The following is a 16484-nucleotide window of genomic DNA, read 5'->3' as shown; positions in this document are numbered from 1 at the left end:
CTCCCTCCCTCCCTCCCTCAGGAACCCTTGATAATTTATAAATTACTATATTATTTTTTTTTTATGTCTTACACTGTCCGATGTCTCTCTTCACCCACTTTTCTGTCATCCATCCCTCAGGGAGAGGGTATATGTAGATCATTGTGATCAGTTCTCCCTTTCCCCCACCACCTTCCCCTTCCCTTCCTGGTATTGCTACTCTCAATATTGGTCCTGAGGAGTTTATCCGTCCTGGATTCCCTGTGTTTCCAGCTCTGATCTGTACCAGTGTACATCCTCTGGTCTAGCTGGATTTGGGGTCATGATAGTGGGGGTGGGGAGGAAGCATTAAAGAACTAGAGGAAAGTTGTATGTTTCATTGGTGCTATACTGCACCCTCCCGGTCCTCTTTCTTAATTGCCAGGTTTGGTTAGTATCAGTTCTATATGCATGATTGAAACATGTTCAGTTTTCAGTACATGGTTAAACCAGAAACATTTGTATTCATGTACATTTAGGAAATTGTTTATACCCTAAATGTTTCCATTAGAGAAACATGAGATGATTAGTACCTTCATTTTCCCTTTACTAGAGTCTGAGGTCAAATTTCCACATAGAGTAAGATTAGGTACTTTATACTGAATTAGTAATTGGGTTTTTAAGCTTGATTCCCAAGAGGGAATAGGCTATTTTGCTTAATTACGCACAAAACCAAACCCATAACTATCAAGTCGATTCCACGCTTAGTGGCCGTGAAGGACGGAGTGGAACTGCCCGCAGGGTGTCCAAGGCCGTCGTCTTGACGGAGGCAGACTGCTGTCTTTCTCCACAGAGCAGCTGGTGGCTCCTTTGCTTACCAGAGGAGCACGTTACCACAGTGCCACGAAGGGTCGCTATTTAATTGTGCTGGTGTTCTTGAAAGAGCAATAGGTCTTGCTGTAGTCATTTTATAAATAAAGCAAAGGCCCACCATACAGGCCTTGCTAAAGATCACGTAGCATATAAAACAGAAAAAGGACTTGAATTCCTTAAGCATAAGATTTCTACCCTAGTTCATAGGTGTTCAGGCAGGCTTCCTTTGATATGATCAAAGTGTTGGGGAAATGTTTGGATCTGAGAAGATGGACCAGTTCAATACCTGACACGTAGCCTGAAGTATTCACTATCTATCTGTGTTTGTCCTAGGTGTGAAACAAGCCTGCTGTGAGTTCTTAGAAAGTCAGTTGGACCCTTCGAATTGCCTGGGTATCAGGGATTTTGCCGAAACTCACAACTGTGTTGACCTGATGCAAGCTGCTGAGGTCTTTAGCCAGAAGCATTTCCCGGAAGTGGTGCAGCATGAAGAATTCATTCTTCTAAGTCAAGGAGAAGTGGAAAAGCTAATCAAGTGTGATGAAATTCAGGTACAGATTGGGCTTTACGACTGAATGGGCCATTAAAAAATTTGCAAAGCTGGATGGAGTTGCTACGTCTCTGGCAGGGTTTCTTTTTTCCTTTTTCTTTCTAACTTTAGCATTTTTATTGACATATAATTCACATGTCATGCAATTCATTTAAACCATTTCATGGTTTAAAATATTTAAAAGATTGTGCAATCCTCACTGTAATCAATTTAAACCATTTTCTTCATTCTTGTACTCATTATTAGCTCCCCATTTCCCCAACCACTCCTGCCATAACTCTAAGAAACTGTTCATCCAGTTATTATCTGTATAGATTTACCTCTCCTGAATTTTGTATAAAGGAAAACACCCCCAAACCATCAATAGGGCATTCGGGGCACTTGGAAGTGCTTCCTGAAGAGCAAATGAGGTTATAAGTCATGTGATGGCTGTTTGCAGAGGAATCTGTGTCTGAGGCTGCCCCTGAAGTGCCAGCCGAGTGTCCCCGGGTGTGAAAACCCAGGATCGGAGATTGATCTGCATGAAAAGGGGGTTCATCGGAACTGAAAATACAGGGAATCCAGGGCGGATGAGCCCAACAGGACCAGTGGTGTGAGAGGCGATACTGGGAGGGTAGAGGGAGAGTGGGTAGGAAAGGGAACCAATTACAAGGAACTATATGTGACCTCCTCCCCGGGGGACAAACAACCGAAAAGTGGGTGAAGGGTTATGTCGGACAGGGCAAGAAATGACAAAATACCAATTTATAAACTATCAAGGGCTCATGAGGGAGAGGGGAGCAGGGAGGGAGGGGAAAAATAAGGACCTAATGTCGGGGGTTTAAGTGGAGAGAAAATGTTTTGAGAATGATGTACAAATGCGCTTTACACAACTGATGTGTGTATGGATTACGATAACAGTTGTATGAGCCCCTAATAAAATGGTTTAAAAAAAAAAAAGAGTGGACTAGAAAACATTCCTAACAGATCAACAAACAAACAAAAAAAGAAAAGGGGGTTCATCATGGCGGATGACCTAAAGAGATTGCTGTAAAAAATCACCAACTTGAAGGACTCCATGCGGTCATTGTGTCTGATCGAGCTGGGGTGGCTGTTATTAAAGTGGCTGTTATTAAATGCTCCAGAGCATGCGCTGAGACCTGGCTTCTTCCTACTTTTGCTCTTGCAACAGACCAAGGCCGCAAGCTTGGTCTCTCAAAGCACAAAAAGTATCACCTGTTACTATAACCCCTACCAGGTGGTTCAATTTAATCGTTTTCCTTGGGCGGTGAGTTTCATAGCAAGCAGCAGGCCAACAGAGGACTAATGGTCAGCCTAGAAAAGGAACACCTTCCTTTATTTGAAGCATTGAGACACGCTGTGGAAGCTTCGTAAGCAGATAGCAGTCTGGACGTCGACCTTGTCTTCATTGTGCAGACACTGTCAACTGAGCAATCTCTAGCCCACAGGAATACTTGTATCTGTATATCCAAGAAAGGCCCTCTTTCCTACCTGCTACTAAAAGGAAGAGCCTAGACATGCAATTTCTGGACAGACTGGTTGTATAGTTCCTTGTCTAGGGTATTATTTTGTGAGATCTGGGAACACCACCAAAACATGGCTCCATCTGCCACGGTTCCTGTGGAGTTCAGTTCTGTCACCAAATGTACAGGAGAGTCTCTTCTCTGAGTCAGCATCGAAATGATACAATGAGCCGGTGAACCATCAAGTGCTCCCTTTGGTCAATATGCCCAGGCCTGCAAAAGGAAGCAGACCCTTTTATTGTGAATGATGAAAACATTTTTTTTCGTATTATGTTTCTTTGTATTGAATGTGAGGAAAATACAATGGCTTAGCAAAAGTAAGAAAGTCAGTATGATCACTAACTTGTCTGTATTCATATTGTTTTACATTATAGATGATTTGCTCATTGATGTGGTTCCTCTGAGAGGGTGCTGCTCCATCCCTAAATTCAAATGATAGCTACTGATTCCCCCACTCTGCTGTCTACACATAACCAATCAGTGTGATGTTGGTGTGTTCTTTACTAAATTTACATGTGCTTCATTATCAAACTGTATTGTATATTGGTATGTCTGTCAACATGATAATACAGCCTTATTTCATACTTGAGGATAAAGAGAAAACAGTAAAAAAGTAGAAAGTCATAAAAACTAGAACAAATTTAAAATGGGCCAAAAGGGAGAACAAGTAAGATGTTAAATTTTAACTATAACTTCTAGCAGGGCTTCTTAATCAAGGGTCCGTATTGGCTCCAAATGTTTCACTAACTCTCCTGAAATTGAATGCCAAATTGCATATTTACAGGGAAGGCATAAGCCGTTTTCTTCATGAACTATTTGACCCCAGTGGTTAAGAAGCACTTTTTACCAGTGTGGAATAAGCAGGGGGGTGGGGGGATGGAAGCAGATAGATTTTAAAATGAGTAAGATGGCTTCTGTTTCAAGAGTTCATGCTGTAGTAGTAGAGACAGACATACAAGGGTGCTTCCAAAAGCTCCTGGAAAAATGGATGAAAAGATCTGGAATTTTTCCACAAACTTTAGGAAGCCTCCTCGTATAAGTAAAACATCATAATAGATTATGATAGAGCAACAGCAACGGCTGTGCACGGTTAGGAGGTAAGAGAAAAAAGAAAAATAGGCCTCTGGAAGATCAAAAGGAAGGGATAGGAGAGGAGAGGATCTGTGTCAGCAGGAGCTGGATGGGATGCGCCCGGCTGGTGGAAGGAGGGTGGGAAGACAGAGCATGTGACTGGATGTCACAGGAGGAGCCCTTCCCCCTAGCAGAGGGGAACCACCCTTGCGCGCCCAGGCTAGCGTTCAGTGACTCAGCCAGCAAGAGGCTTACCCCTACCTGTTCAAAAGCAATGGGTCTGGTTTAGCTACTGCTTTTATGTGTATGACTAATGCTTTATTTTGAAATTCCCTTAATCGATATCTAGATGTGCCTCTAGCTGATGGGCAGGCATCAGCTTTGTAACTATAGCATAACCACAGCAGAGAGCAGATAGCTATGACTGAAAAGGGGTTAGTTTCTCTCAAATTTTGAAAATACAGTATGAAGTAGTGCCAGAAACGTCAAAAGAAGATGAAAGAAATACACAGGGTCACTGAACCAAAAAGAACTATTCAACAGTCAGCCGTTTCAAGTGGTAGCATATGATCAAGAAGGAAGAAGTCCAAGCTGCACTGGATGTATTAGCAAAAGAACAAGTCTCCAGGAATCCGCAGAATGTCAGTTGAACTGTTTCATCAGCAAGCTGATAAGCAACAGACACACTTGCCTATGCCAAGAAATTTGGCATACTGGTCAACTGACTAGAAGATCCATTTGTTCCCATTCCAAAGAAAGGTGGCCCAACAGAATGCGAAAATTATAGAACAATAGCATTAGTATCTCATGCAAGTAAAATTTTGCTGAAGATCATCCAACAAAAATTGTAGAAGTACATTGACAGGGAGCTGCCAGAAGTCAGAGGTGGATGGGGGATCAAGAGATCGTTGCTGACATCAGATGGATCTTGGCTGAAAGCAGAGAACACCAGAAAGATGTTGACGTGTGTTTACTGACTGCTGAGGCGCCAACTGAGTGGATCCTAACAGACTATGGATAACGTTGTAAAGAATGGGAACTGCAGGACACTCAAAGTTGGAATGGACTTAACAGCACTTTCCTAAACCACAATAGCTCTCAAATTTTCACAATCTTCAGATTATCATTTTTTAAAATATGTTGAAAAGTCTGACTATAAAACCCCATCTAATTCTAGGCTTCCATGCATTATTTCATCATTTCGGGTAGTTTTATTATGTTTGTGTATTTTCATATTTGGTGTTTTATTATTTAATTTGTTAAAACTTGAATTGTTTGGTATTTTTTTTAAGTATGAATCCTTCTGAATTATACTACCATTAGTGTGGATTAGTGTGGAAGGATTTTTATTGCACTTGGACACTGTATATTAGACTAAGAAATGTAGTGAGAAGTCCAATATAGGCCTGTCATTTGCTTTTGATCTCTAGTGTCTCAGTTATTTAATTGGTAGTTTGTAGGAGCTACCTAGTAGAGCCAAGTATTGAGTTTTATTTCCCCCTGTTAAGGAACACTTAATTTTCTAAGACTAGGAATTTGCTGCTTTTCTCTCTCCTCAATAATAAAGAAGGTATTATAAATTAGTGAATTTCTAGAGGCATATGTGTTCCTCAGTTTAGACAAGGGATATAGTGGAAAGCATCAAAACTTGATTAATATGCTGTCTTTGAGGAGGAATTTAAAGAAATCCTATCATATAAATATACTCTTGTAAATCAAGTTATTTTGCAGAAACTAGATATTATTAATAGATTAAACCAAACCCAGTCCTCTGCTATTGAGTCAATTCCATTTCATAGAAACCCTATATTGGACTTCTGAAACTAAAAATCTTTATGGGAGTAAACAGACTCATCTTTCTCCTGTGATGTGACTGATAGGTTTGAGCTGCTAGCCTTTGCTCAGCAGTCAACACCTAGCACACAATACCTCCATTACTAGTAGATAACAAGTCTGAAATACATTTCACATATATATATATAGAAATTCTCATTCATCTCATCAGATTTGAGCCAAATTTCTCTTTACACCCTTCCTGGGTGACTTTTCTGAGGGAAAATTTATTAGAGCTCATCAGTGACACTGTTTCATTTAAAAAGGAATTTATCTTCTAGCTTGGTAAGCAGTTTCATATCAACTCAGAGAAGCTGCTTTTTCAAATGGTGCTGAGTCAAGTATTCTATTTCTAGTCTTTGTCTCGCCCTCACGATCTGGGCTAGTGTCTGTGTCATGAAAGGCCAGTCCTAGCTAGAGTACACAGTCTTTATACTTGAAAACTGGGGATTCATAAAAATACCTTGATTTTTCTTGATTAACCCACATACTGAAAAATATAGTGAATAAAATGTATACTGTGACTTGAAGCTCATTGTACATAATTTAAAAATAGCTAGCACTTAACTTGGCACTTACTAGTGGTTCATTTATCAATTATATATTGAGTACTTACTATGTGCCCAAACAAGTCCAGGGTGGAGTTAAAATAATGAACAAAACATACTTTTAAATCCTTGTACCCTGGAACTTACACTCCAGTGGCACCATTTGGGGTATTTTGTAGTTTTGTTTGTTTGTTTTTCTAATTCTCACAACTGTCTGTATCTGTCAGAGAAAGAAACTGAGGCTTACAAGTTACCCACCATGCCACAGCTAGTTATGGTAGAGCCAGGCTTCACATTTAGAGTCAGCCATCCTGGCTTCACAGTATTCTCGTTATCCCTAAACTCTGAGCTGATCACCTATACTCACTTGGTTTCCGATTGGCCAAATAAGGAAATGGCCAACAGAAGTCACTTCAGACTAATGTATAATAAAGTCAAAGGGGACAGCGAGAACCACTAACTAACTGCTTTATTCAGAAGCCGAGACGAGAAGCACTTGGGAACGCTTGTATGGTCTCCTGTGTCTGTCAAAACGGGCCGTTTTTTCCTGGGGGGAAACAGTAGATGACAGTTTTTCCTGCTCTACAATCCTGCTATAAAAAAGGAGCCAGACCTGTCTCCACGTGCTAACTAATGCTGCTGCTTATTTAAAACAATGGGAAGTAGTGTGTTTGATTACTAATATATGCTCTGTGTCTTGGCTGGGTAACATTGGATAAGATACCTAACCACTAATGCTCAGTTGCTACTTCTGTAAATGCGGACAGTACTAGGGGGCTTCAAAAATTCACGAGCCCAGGCAACTAAGACCCAGAACAAAATCATACCCAAGGTGAATGGTGGGGAGGGGGGCGTGGAGTGGGGCATGGAGTAGAGACCCAATGCCCATCTACAGACAATTGGACATCCCCCTACAGAGTGGTCACAGGGAAGAAATGAGCCAGTCAGGGTGCAGTGTAGCACCGATGAAACACAACTTTCCTCTAGTTCTTTGTTGCTTCCTTCCCCCACTATCATGACCTCAATCCTACCTTACAAATCGTATTAGACCAGAACATGCACACTGCTACAGACAAGAGCCCACAACACAGGGAATCCAGGATAGATAACTCCCCCCCCCCCCCCCAGGGCCAACAATGAGAGTAGAGATACCAGGAGGATGGGGGGAGTAAGTGGGAATCGATCACAAGGATCAACCTAGAACCCCGTCTCAGGGGGACAAACAACGGAAAAGTGGGTGAGAGGTGATGGAGGACAATGAAAGATATGAAAATTATAATTTATCAAGGGTTCGTGAGGGAGGGCGGGTGGGGGGAGAAATGGGGAGCTGATATCAGGGGCTCAAGTGGGAACAGAATGGTTTGAAAATGATGGCAACATGTGTGCAAATGTGCTTGACACATTGAATGAATGTATGGATTATGGTAAGAGACATAAGACCCCCCCCCCAATAAAAGTATTTAATTTTAAAAAAGAAAGGAAAAATAGGTATAGAAGGGAAATTTCTCAACATAATAAAAGCCATAAATGTAAAAAAAAAAAGTAGGAGGAATGCTTTGTCTAGAAAAATAATTTAAATTTTAAATTCAGTTTAAAAATGTAGCTTTTAAAATTTTTCCTTAAAAACATCACTTACAAAAAAAAAATTCACAAGCTGTCAGAATGAAAAGATAGTGAAATTGTTTCACTAGCTTTTTGAAGTCCCCTGGTATTAGTACTTAGTACATAGAAATGTTCTGAGTATTAAATCCATGAGAAAATTCACCTTGAGATTTTGTGTATGGAAAAAAATTCATTTTCCCCATAATTACACATATTATAGATTTTTCCATCTGAGTCTAGCTTGTTTCTCAGCAATAACAATTTATTGTCTTCAGTTAGACCAAGGGCCCATGCTCATGATTTTAACACTGATTTTTTAAGTTGATAAATTATGTTTAAAGCTAGAAGACAGTAGAGTCTAGTGTGCAGCTGCTTAGAACTTACAGCCTGTCATCCTTTAAAAGAAGCTATTAAAAATATCGTGGGTTCCTTTCTGCCCTTCCCCTGCATCCCAGCCGTCATTAAGGAAGGCTAGTTTTACTTCTCCAGTGCATCTCCTCCTGTCTCACAACCACCAGAACTAAGCAAAGCTCCATCTCCTCTTGCCTAGTGTACCAGAGTGTCCTCCTAACTGTCTCCCAATTCTCTACCCTTCCAGACTGTTCTAGCAATGACAGGGGAATCTGTACAAAATAAAATTCTGTTCATGTCACTAGCCTGCTGGAAATCCTGTAATGGTTTTAGTTGCCATCGGAGTAAACTCTGGCCTTGCACTGCCCTCTGTAATCTGGCTGCTGCTTAACTCTGGCTGCGTCTTTTGCCGCTCGTTCCCCTCCTCCCTCCTTCCTTCCACTATGCTTGCCCTCTCTCGTTGTTTTCACGCTGCCGTTCTTGTCTGCGGTGTGGCAGTGCTATCCAGTAGGACACTTCTGTGGAGATGGAAATGATCTACACCTACATTGCCCAATTTGGTAGCTCTTGAGCACTTGAAATGTAGCTAGAGCTGTTGGTCAATGGAACTGGTAGTTAATTTCATGGTAAATCACTCAATGTGACCGATGGCTACCACACTGCAGTGTGCAGCCCTCGGGTCTTACCATGTGCTTTCTGTCTGCCTTTCACTCTCCCTGCCTACTGCTGCCCACATAGCACCTGTCCGTTTATTGCTTCTTCAGGAAAACCCTTCACTGGCCCTCCAGTCTACATGAGAAATCTCAGGAGTTTTTGTTCTTTTCTGTATAGTATGTGTGTGTAGATTGAGACAGTGGGATGTTTTTCTGATTTTATAACTACGAACTTCTTAAAAGAAAGGATCCTGTTTGATTTATTCACCATTGTATAAACCTAGCACTTACCGGTAAATCAGTAAATCTGTGGAATAGATGAACTTTTCTGAATCATTATCTGCATTTCTAGAATACCACGGTTCTTAGAAAAAGTTCATGAAGATAGTTTCTTTCTCTAGTTACAATCAGACACTAAAATGATCTCTCAAAAAAGATAGGCTCTATGTATGAGCTGGTTGACCGAACACAGGAGCCTGACTGAGGTGTCTGTCTTGGGGAGGTCCTAAGTGTTACCACATATTGTCTTCTCTCAGTGGAATAAAGAAACCAAACCAAACCCACTGCCATCGAGTCTGGGCCGACTGACTCACTGTGACCTATTGAGCAGGGTAGAACTGCCCCTGTGGGTTTCTAAGACCGACTTTTTAAGGAAGTAGAAAGCCGCCTCTTTCTCCCGAGGAGCCACTCATGGTTTTAGACGCTGACCTTGTGGTTGGCCACTTAGAGAGTAACCGCTACACTGCCAGGGTTCCTTCCCAGTGTATCAAGTCAGCGTCTTGGGGGGGCTCTCACCTTTCCCAGTTTCTCGCCTGTAAGCTGAGACCTATTCCCCATTCAAGAAGGCTTCCAAAAGTTCATGGGGGAAAAACAGGAATTAAAAGACAATAAAATTTTTCCACAGACTTTTTGAAGCCCTCCTGTGTTTATCATCACAAATAACATAGTGCTTCATATATGGTAGTTGCTTAAATGCTGACCGACTACAATGTGAAAATAGCAGTATTCCCGGGACTGCTTCACAGACAGACTTGGCTGAAGAGGTAGGCGAGCCTGGCTGATGGTGATTAGACAGTACTTAGGAGTAAGAGTCCTTTCAGTATCAGGTTTGAATAGAGCAACCAGTTCCCAAGCGGGGAAATTCATGCATGATAAACGATTGTAAAGTAAAGCATAATATGTGATAGGTATTAACCATTTTAGGAACCATTTTTACCCACTGACTAATTCTTTTCTTGAACTGTGCTGACAAAACATCTGAAAAGACCACTTCCCCAAGAGCCTGCATCTGTTTCTGGAAGACTGGGACTAATGGCCGTGGGAGTGAGGCGTGAGCAGGCCGGGAAGCACTGAGTGCCTGTGAGCATGAGCTTACTGGATAAGCAGAGCTCCATGTGCCCTTATGCATTCACAGGTGGACTCTGAAGAGCCTGTCTTTGAGGCTGTCATCAACTGGGTGAAGCATGCCAAGAAGGAGCGAGAAGAATCCCTGCCTGACCTGCTCCAGTATGTCCGGATGCCCCTGCTGACCCCTAGATACATCACGGATGTTATAGATGCTGAGGTAAGTCACGCAGCACACATAGGACCTCATGCCTTTTGAGTACTGTGTTCTCGAAACTATGTTCATGTTGTAGTTACTGCACAGCTTCTCCAGGATTCTCCTAGAGGGTTGTACTTGATAATCCTCAGGCATATTTTCAGAAAAAGTTAATTGCTTGCTAAATCAAGCTGACACAGATGAAAATTTATGATTTAATTTATTTTTTTTTAAAAAAACATGCTCCTAAGTATTTTACATAACCAACATCAGATGGTGAACTTTGTTCCTTCTCCAGTAAACGTAAAGTGTTCTGAATGCCACACACAAAAATAACACAACAAGACAACAATGTATTGCTTAGCAACAAACCTTCCTTGTGTTTGAACCTTTGGTGAAATCAGCATGGAAACCATTTAATGCATTTTAATGCCAGTTTTGATTACACAAATTTGAGGGGGGTTTTTGAAGCGCTTCTCCAACTGAAGTTGCTACTATGTATTTTCACATTTTATTATCATTTGTACGACCTATATTACCTGGACCATACTCGACTACCTGCACTGTACTTTGAGGCAACACTAATAGGATATAGATAAGGTTCAAGCTTATGAATGAGTTTTTCCTGGGAGCTGAACTCCAGATCTCTTTGGGAGTTACCATAAATACAGGTTTTTGGTTAGTGTAGCATCTTAAGCTCCCCTTGCTTCTTATCTGTAGCTTCATTCTGGTAACCCCTCCACATCTATGTTATGTCTAATTCTGTACATAGTGGTTAAGAGTATACACTCGGGAGTCGAACTCAGGAACTAAAACCCCAGATTCAGCACTGAAACTGTGAGAACCTTAGGCAGGTCGCTTAATTTACTTGTGCCTCAGCCACCTTATTTATAAATTGGATGTAGTAGGAGTTGCCCACTTTATAGGTTGTTGTAAATAAGTTAATGTACAAGTTGTGCATAGGTATTTGCTACTACCATTGTTTGTTTTCTTTTGGATGCGTAGTGGAAACTTCTGGGGTTAGGACAATAAATGTACTTTGTCACGAGAGCTTTTATCAGTCCTGTCCCAGGTGGCATACGCCAAAACAGTTTAAGGAGTGATTATATAGACAGGAGCTGTTTACAAAGCTGCAAGTTAGGGGAACAGTAAAAGGCTGTAAAGTAACCTGGAGCTAGTACCACCAAACTGTTAGCCACCCCAAACCTGAAGGGACCAAGGTCAAGGGCTGGTTATCAGAACATGGAAGGAAAGTAAGTTCAGTAGAGTCAGGACCTTTTGAGGAGCTGTGGCCTTGGGTTGAGGGATACAGCCAGCTTTGCAGTGAGAGAGACGGGGGAATAAAGACCTGACATCAGTCCCCTTCCCGAGGGCTGAGCCCAACAAGAAGCTAGGGGTGTGGGACATCGATCTTGTCATTGGTATCCTTTATTGAGTTCATACAGGACAGTCTTTCCATCAAGACAGTGGTACGGGACAGGGTAAGTGAAGGATCCCAAACAGACCTCTCTCAGGAATACACAGAGGCTATGGTACTGCCATAAGCCTTGGAGAAAATACCTCAGGCAAGTATTCCGTCGTCATCATCTCAGAAAATAACAGAAGCCTATTGGCTTCCCTCTTAAAATTCTTAGTTTTTCTTATATCCTGTTTGCACACGTAGCAGAAGGATCTTCAAACAAACTGATAAATGTGATTGCCTGTAAGTGCCAGGGTAGGTGGAAGTAGGGCTAGGAGTGAAGCATCTTAAATTTATCTTTCTATACCATTTTATTTTTGAACTATGTAAAATATATATATTTTAATTAAAATCAATTTAAAAACTATTTGGGGGGCATGGGGAAAGGGGAGAAAGGAATCCATCACAGGGTTGAATATATAGCGCCTCCCCCCTTTCCGAGGGGGATGAATAACAGAAATGTGGGTGAGGGGAGACAACGGACAGTGTGAGACATGAAATAACAATAATAATATATAACTGATCAAGAATTACAAGGGTGGAAGGGGGGTTGGGAGGGGAAAAATGAGGAGCTGATACCAAGGGCTGCTCAGTAGAAAGAAAATGTTTTGGGAATGTTGATGGCGACATAGGTACAAGTCTGCTTAATACAGTTGAATGGTGATCGTTATAAGACTTGTAAGAGCCCTCCAATAAAATGATTAATAATTTTTAAAAATTAAAAAATAAAATAAAACTACTTCTGGAAGGACAGCCATTACCAGCAGCCCTTCTGAGACCACAGGGTTTTAGAAACTAGTTTTATATATTACATTAAGAAGTGAATTATAGTGTCATTTGCCCTCTAATTAGCATTAGAGGAGGCTCCTGTGGTTCACTCTGTTCTCTGCTGTATTTCAGCCTTTCATCCGCTGTAGTTTACAATGCAGGGACCTAGTTGATGAAGCAAAGAAGTTTCATCTGCGGCCCGAGTTGCGAAGTCAGATGCAGGGACCCAGGACAAGGGCTCGTTTAGGTAAGCTGGCATTTGGCAGAATGAGGGGATAGTTTTCCACTGCACATGGAGGTGGCCTACTACCACTGAAAACTGCACATGTGAGAGTTAAGAAAAAATAACCTTGTTTCAAACCTGTTTTTAATCATTTCCATATGGGGTCATCTCGGAGGATTATTTGAGATTAAAATGTGTGAAAACTGATAAATTGTTGAGTATGATGGGATATATTATTTTATTTTAATATGCGTAGAGTCTGAATTAGTGATGATTTGGAGTGCCATGTCCCACCCACTGCCCCCCTTCTCCCTATGTGTGTTTTTTCCATTCTAGGATGCAAAGGGATAGGAAAGGCAGTTCAGTGTAGTCAAAGGCACAGGGGTTTGGGGCAGCGATGTGCAGTAGTGAAGATGCTGGACTCTGGAGCAAACTGGGGTGCAGATCTCAGTTGACCACTTACTAGGAGTTTGGGACAGGGAACTGAACCTCTCTATGCTTTAGTTCCTTGTTTTCAAAACTGTTTGCAAAAATAATACTTGTTCTAAGGTCATTATGAAGAGTAAATGAAGTAGTCTATATCACGGCTTACGACAGTAAGTTCAAGTTCCAACTCCACCAGCAACTGATTGCATGACCTGTGCAAGATATTGATCTGTCCCCACCCATGCTTAGCCCTCTGAATTGAGAGTAGCAATGTTCTATCTTACTGGTTCTGGGGGAAATAAGAGAGATAATGAACATAAGATAATCAATACTCAGATATTATACCACTTCCCATTTTCTAACCTTCCCACAAACTGTCTTTTGTAGGTTCTAAATTGTTCTGTTCATGTGGGTGGTATTTTGTTTTTACTGTTTCCTGTTCTTACTCATATCTGACTTAGGAATCATGCAAGCTAAGGTGTCAATGGGTAATTAAGCTGTTCCTTGAAACCATAGGTTTCAATACACTGATGGTATTGCCTTTTTTTAATGGCATGAATATATTAAATATAGAAAACTTAGAAATACAAATAATCGAAAAACCTAAACATCATCCATAATCCCACTGTCCACAGATACCTGCAATTTTGTTTTTTAAGGCAACTCTTTGAGAAGGTAGATAGTTTGCTGTGTTAGTTCTTACAGGGTGGCTGAATAAACTGTATCTCATGCTAATACACAAAGGGACAAAAGCAACACAATAAGTTGAAGGGCTATATGTCAAAAACCATAAAAATAGTAGAAAGAATTCTAGGAAACTATTTGTCCAGCTTCTGATTGGGAACCATGTTAACTAAAATATAAAAGCCTTGAAGCATACTGGTTTACTAGCGTTCTCAATTACAATGATGGCAAAAAACATCACAAACAAAGGCAAAATACACAAACTTGGAGGAAATATATTTAATATGTGTAACAAAATTACTTTTATTAAGAAAAAAATACATAATCTTGGAGGGGAAATATGTTTAATATGTGTAACAAAATTACTTTTATTAAGAAAAAAACAAAAAAAGAAAAAACCTTATATAAATCAATAAGAAAAAGACAACCCAGTATAAAATTGCCAAAATAAATGTCCAGTTATGCACAACAGGAATTGTATGTGGCCAGTAAACATTTAAAAAATACCTTTCACTAGGAGGTCTATAAATAAAGATTAAAGTGAGATATTTATTATAAGTTTAAAATGTGCATATCCTCATGTCCGATTTCTAAGAATCTGTGCTGTAGAAATGAAAAACAGTATGGAAGGTTATGTGTACTAGGATGTTGGTAATGTTGGGGATACAGCTAGTTGCTAGTGAATTCTGTCTGAAAGCCTGAACAATTGACTGATTTATAGGAGAGCTGTACTACTATAGTAATTACAGTTATTAATAGCATCAAGTACATATATATATGAGGGGGTACTCCCCTAAAAAAACAAATTTTTTCCCCAAAGCTATGTATTCAAATTTTTTTACAAAACAACTTTATCACCTTCAAAGTACTCTCACTTACACATAATACATTTGTCAAATTTGCCACTCTGTTCTTGGAAACATTTTTCAAATTCATATGTTTAGATGGCTGACAGCACCTCCCTTGATTTTTTTCTTCGCCTCTTCTATGTCATCAAAACAAGAAGTCGCACGAAATGAGGTCAGGGGAGTAAGGAGCATGGGACAAGAGAGGCATGCTGGGTTTTGCCAAAAACTGGCACACTGAGATGGCTGTGTGAGCCAATGCATTGTCATGATGGCAAAACCAGTCCCCAGTCAGGCCTTTTTTGTCACACACTGCTACACAATCTTTTGAGAACCTCTGAATAGAAAGCTTGATTAATAGTCTGACCTGGTAGAACAAACAACAAATGCACTATCCCCCTCACATCAAAAAATCAAATGAGCTTGGATTTTCTGGGGACTACCCCCTTCTATGTAACTGTGTAGACAGAGAACTACAGTGATACCTCGGTTGTGGGATGGCTCCAATCTCGAACTTTCCACTATTCCAACAGCAAAATTTAAAAAAATCTGCTCGGATTTTGTAACCTTACTTGGTAGTGGAACCAAAAATCTAACTTGAAAAAACCTGCATGAGCCCAGAGTGAGTCAGGAGTTGAGTCAAGTCCTGCCAGGAACACAAAGAGGTGACACTTCGGTCTAAGCGCTGCTCTTGCTCAGACAACTTACTGTGCTTGTGTTAGTGCACAAAATATTCGTCATTGTGCTTTTTGTGTACTTTGTTTTCATAAAATATCACAACCATGGCTCTTAAGAAAAGTAGTGGTGCCCGCAGTAAGGCTAAGAGAAAACTGTGAGCGCCACAATAGAGATAAAGAAAGAAATCAGTGCGACATTTGAATGAGGTTGCCACTTGTCTGATTTGGTGGGTGAATACCACATGGCTAAGTCGACATTATCAACATTTTGTGTGTGGGGGGAGGTGTTATCAAAGCAGCCAATGTAGTGAAAGGTGTGAAATCATTAACCAGAAACAACTCACACCATGGAAGAGGTTGAAAGTTACTATTAATTTGGATAAATCAGAACAAGTAGGTGATTATTGCGTATCTGAGACAGTGACATGAGAAAGTGAGAAGGCTAAAAACCTCCATACTGAATTTATAAGTGTAAATTTTGGGCCTCAGAGTCAATTATTTAGTTTTCCATTGTTTCTTTTTTTAAATCATTTTATTAGAGGCTCATACAACTCTTATCACAATCCATACACACATAAATTGTGTAAAGCGCATTTGTACATTCATTGCCCTAATCATTCTCAAAACATTTTCTCTCCACTTAAATCCCTGGCATTAGGTTCTCATTTCCCCCCTTCCTCCCCGCTCCTCCCTCCCTCATAAGCCCTTGATAGTTTATAAATTGTTATTTTGCCATATCTTGCCCTGTCCGACGTCTCCCTTCACCCACTTTTCGGTTGTCCATCCCCCAGGGAGGAGGTCACATATATAGTTCTTTGTAACCGGTTCCCTCTTTCCTACCCACTCTCCCTCTCCCCTCCCTGTTTCGCCACTCACACCACTGGTCCTGTAGGGCTCATC

At 40.7% G+C, this 16484-nt stretch overlaps 1 protein-coding gene and 1 pseudogene across 1 annotated transcript in view; both read left to right on the top strand.

The window, feature by feature from the left end:
* The window catches only part of KLHL12 (kelch like family member 12), a 38154-nt gene that overhangs the window by 7986 nt on the left and 13684 nt on the right, over nucleotides 1-16484 (top strand). Inside the window, exons 3-5 of the mRNA XM_030887807.2 lie at nucleotides 1165-1382; nucleotides 10377-10526; nucleotides 12862-12976. Of these exons, the coding sequence (XP_030743667.2) occupies nucleotides 1165-1382; nucleotides 10377-10526; nucleotides 12862-12976 (483 nt within the window). The remainder of the gene's footprint in view (nucleotides 1-1164; nucleotides 1383-10376; nucleotides 10527-12861; nucleotides 12977-16484) is intronic.
* On the top strand, nucleotides 2385-2755 carry LOC105978335 (annotated as a pseudogene).

The sequence above is a fragment of the Echinops telfairi genome, unplaced genomic scaffold (assembly GCF_000313985.2).
Source record: "Echinops telfairi isolate 266 unplaced genomic scaffold, ASM31398v2 ScPeMD7_7424;HRSCAF=8462, whole genome shotgun sequence".
NCBI lineage: Eukaryota > Metazoa > Chordata > Mammalia > Afrosoricida > Tenrecidae > Echinops > Echinops telfairi.
The sequence above is the reverse complement of the archived record's forward strand: the minus strand, read 5'-3'. Positions and strand labels throughout refer to the sequence as shown.